The following is a 4117-nucleotide window of genomic DNA, read 5'->3' as shown; positions in this document are numbered from 1 at the left end:
CCAGCAGATGGGAAAAATCTCTAGTTTTTCGCTGTATAGTGCAATATTTAAATTACGTAGAAAGTAATAAGAAAGTATGTGATTATGTTCGCACAGTTTATGTTATTTTATGAATATAATAAAAAAGTTTGTAATTGTGTTCGCACTGTAATCTTGTAATATCTAATAATAAAAAGGTCTCTGTCATTATGTTTGACACTTTATGTTGGTCAAATATTAATAACAAAAAGAAAGTCTATAACAGTGGTCGCAAAACACGAATTAAACCCTGCGCCTTTTTCTTTTTTTTTTTTTTTTAATGAAACAATCGGTCGGTTTCCAGTTGAAATATGAAATCTCCAGCGCACGGACTTTCGGGCCCCAGCTGTACAGTGCTCGGGATCAGGCAACCATGATTACGACACGGAGTGACGGGGGTATCAGGGGAAATAGATCGAGTAGTGAAGTTGAAGTTTGTGAAACGTCGCGAATTTTCGGAGTTTTGAATTCTCGTAGTTCATGGCGTGGCGATTATAGAGACAAGAAATGGGTCGTTAAATTCGGTAAATAATAATATATACCGGTAATACTGACGTATTATGAGTACGATTACGACACACCAACAAATGCGACGCTCGCTTGTGATCTGAGACGTGTAGGTTAGCGTCTAACCAATTAGGGGATTTATAATCGTTTTAACATAATGTTTATTTACCTTGGAGTTCTATAAATAAAGAACAGACGTCACGCGCCACGCATACACATACACCCACACATACACACACCCACACATACACACACCCACACATACACACACCCACACATACACGCACCCACACATACACGCACCCACACATACACACACCCACACATACACGCACCCACACATACACACCCACACATACACACACCCACACGTACACACACACACACAAAACATTTCTGCAGGTGGCCGAGCGGTATCCTGGATCCACGAAATTCTTTTCTAAACGCGTACAGTCAAATACATTGCAAATGACAGTAAGTGAAATAATACTTGACTAAAGAGTAAATAATTATTAATTATTAATATTTTTAATCATTTTAAGTCTGATAATTCTTGTAAATTTTATACAATGCATGTTTATGCTCTTTACTATACACAAATTACCACTTGATCTTGAAATTATAATATTTGTTTTTTTTATTTTTGCACTAGACTTGCACTAGAATTCTCTTTCTCGCTTTCGCCAAATATTAAACATATACCTATCTCACTTTAAATTTCAAAAGTGTACACTAATTCAGCTACAAAAAAACAGACCCAAAGTCTTGTCTTAAGTAGAGTCTACAATGAGATTTTAAGGCGTAAAAACTTAAGTTTTAAGCTTTAAACCATAAGAAATTGACCAATCATAGCTAATCATTCTCCTTATATTAGACTATATTTGATCAATTTGTTGTGGCTTAAAGTTTAAAGCTTAAAGTTTAAAGCTTATTTTACGCCTTAAAATTTTATTGTAGACTCTGGTTTGTGACATAATATACTTTATTGACTTTAGTGACTTCACTTCATTTTGGCAAATTTGAGATGACAGTAATATACTGATTTTATAATTTATTTTAATAAATATATACTGACTCTATTTTAATATTTTACAAAGGATAGATAAAATGTATGTGTGTGTAAAAACATAGTATAAGTACTATGCACTATTCTGTGTCGGTTAAAAAAAAAGACATTTTACTGATTTATAATTTGATTGTCTAGAATATTACTTATATTGTTAAATAGGGTATTATTATATCTTAAATATAATAGGATATTTATTATATTTTTATCATTAATTAATATAGTGTTATATATAATTTTAATATGCATCAGTATATATAATATATACATAATGCAGAGTAGTCCAAATTAGGATTGTTACTTTTAACAACTTTGAATCTTCAAAAAAAAAGCAATCTTAAAAAAACATGCAAATAACTAGATTTGCTGTATATAATATTCTAAAAATAATTCTATATTCTTGTACGACAACGTTTTTTTATTTATATGTTTATTTTTCAGAATACCATGGGTGGAGCTCACTTATATACACCACAGTCCATCTTACAACAGATGATGAACCAACAGAATCTACAGCAGCAACAGAATCTACAGCAAATTGGACCATGGATGCAAATGCCTCAAGTACCACCAATAACTATTCCCTGGAGTGTACCAGCGTTACATCAATCAGAATTGGTTAGATTTACTGGAGAGACCAGCTCTGGACCAATACTTCATCAGAAAAGAAAATTAGAAGCACCAGATGTAGATACGTGAGTGTAATGCACTTATGTATGTCGTCTACTGATTAATTATGTAGCAAAATCTTAATTGTTATTAAAATTGATTGTTAATAAAACATGTTATTCAAATAGGCGTCAAACAAAGCAGTTTATAACAGAAGAAAAAATAGCTGCACATTTTAAAGATCTGCACATTAGTTCTAATTATGAATCCGAGAATCCAGTGCCATCGACTTCTACCGTTCATGCGTCATCTTCCTGTTATAAGCCATTAGATATGGATTTGGATGTCGATGCAACAAATGCATTAAATACCGAACAAACAAGCAATTTACATCCAAGATTGGTCCTTTCAGAGGAACTCAAGCGAATGCAAGAGGAACCTATTCTGCCATCGACTCTTATATCTAAATTGTAAGTATACACTGGTTATATATGATTTAATAAAAATACAACGCTTTTTGAAAAAGAATGTATGAATGAGAGAGAGAGAGAGAGAGAACACTGAAAAGAAAAAAATGTACTGTTTTCTAAACCTTGTTTATTTTTTTTCTCTTATAGAGAGAGACCTTCTATGGCTCTGGTTCTTTGGGAACCACCAAATAGACATCTTCGTATCCTACCAACGAGAGATACTCCAACGCCAATCCCGAATACATCCGACGACAATAATAATAACAATAATGTTACTATTCCCGATCTAAATAACATATTATCCAGTGCTAGATCAGCATTCGAGCCAATGGAGTTATGAAAATCTTTGGTTAGTACTGCATATTTTATCTTCAAATACGTTGAAAACGAAAAAGTATAATTATTGTACTTTGAATTGGAAAAAGCTTTCAGTAATCTGCAAAATGTAAACTAGATTAGGATAAGGGATAAAATGTGTTTCACGGTTTCTCCTACTGTATAATAATCATTTGAGTGATTCATCTGTGTGAGTTTGAAACACATCTCTAATATAATATATTATTTTCATTCGATAATCATTTCACAATATTTTAATACGTCTTTATTATAATTTCACTATTTAAGGCTCCTGAATAGTCACCACCAATCACCACAGTCATATTGAATTGTGACTTCAGAAATGACACGTTAATTTTTGTTACGTGCCATTTGTCAATAAAGATAATTTGGATAAAACGGAATGATGATATCGCTTTAAAACAATTGTAAAAATGAAAGAAAGCTGTGCTATGCTTATCCCCCCCTCCCCAACACTCAATAAATAATCGTAAAAAGTAATAAAATACACATGAAGGTGAAAATAGACTATGTGTGTATATTGAGTAAAAGCACTTTCACATGTGCCTTCACTTTTTACGATTATTTACTGACTATCAGGAGGGATAAGGATAGCTTTCGTCTATTTTTACAATTGTTTTAAAGCAATCTCAGCATTTCGTTTTATCCAAATCATCTTTATTTACAAATGGCATAAAATTAACATGTCATTTCTTGCTTTTGACATCACGATTCTATATGGCTATAGTGACTCAAGAGCCTTAAATATGGTGGTACCTCTTTCATTATATGTATTCTTGTATATTATTTTGTTATAATTTCTTATTTATATCATTTATGTAATTAATATATGAAAAAAATTATTATGATGAGATATATATATTAGATCCGAGCATTTTCTTTATTCGAAAATTTTTCGGTTTTTTTCTAGTAACATAATTAAAATAAAAATATCTTTGCATTTTGTCTTTTATAACCATACATTGACTTTTATTACACAACAAATGTTAGTAATAGGAGAATAATGCAAAAAAAGAATCTTAATTTAAAGAAAAATCGATGACTCTGAATAAAGATTCTTAGACTAGAGGAAATTCGTTAAATATCACTA

General features: G+C 31.4%; 1 protein-coding gene across 2 annotated transcripts; it reads left to right on the top strand.

The window, feature by feature from the left end:
* The first annotated feature begins 287 nt into the window (after positions 1–287).
* LOC108722199 (uncharacterized) lies at positions 288–3820 on the top strand. Of its 2 annotated transcripts, none has more exons than XM_018447181.1 (4): positions 288–542; positions 2033–2286; positions 2389–2670; positions 2818–3820. In XM_018447181.1, exons 2-4 carry the CDS (start codon positions 2039–2041, stop codon positions 3008–3010), a joined length of 723 nt encoding a protein of 240 aa, XP_018302683.1. In that variant the 5' UTR covers positions 288–542; positions 2033–2038; the 3' UTR covers positions 3011–3820. The 2 variants fall into 2 exon arrangements, with proteins under 2 accessions (XP_018302683.1, XP_018302682.1); XM_018447180.1 differs by lacking the exon at positions 288–542 and adding an exon at positions 854–999.
* The last annotated feature ends 297 nt before the right edge of the window (positions 3821–4117 follow it).

This window comes from Mycetomoellerius zeteki, unplaced genomic scaffold (genome assembly GCF_001594055.1).
Source record: "Mycetomoellerius zeteki isolate Tzet28-1 unplaced genomic scaffold, Tzet1.0 scaffold199, whole genome shotgun sequence".
NCBI classification, from domain to species: Eukaryota; Metazoa; Arthropoda; class Insecta; order Hymenoptera; family Formicidae; genus Mycetomoellerius; species Mycetomoellerius zeteki.
The sequence above is the reverse complement of the archived record's forward strand: the minus strand, read 5'-3'. Positions and strand labels throughout refer to the sequence as shown.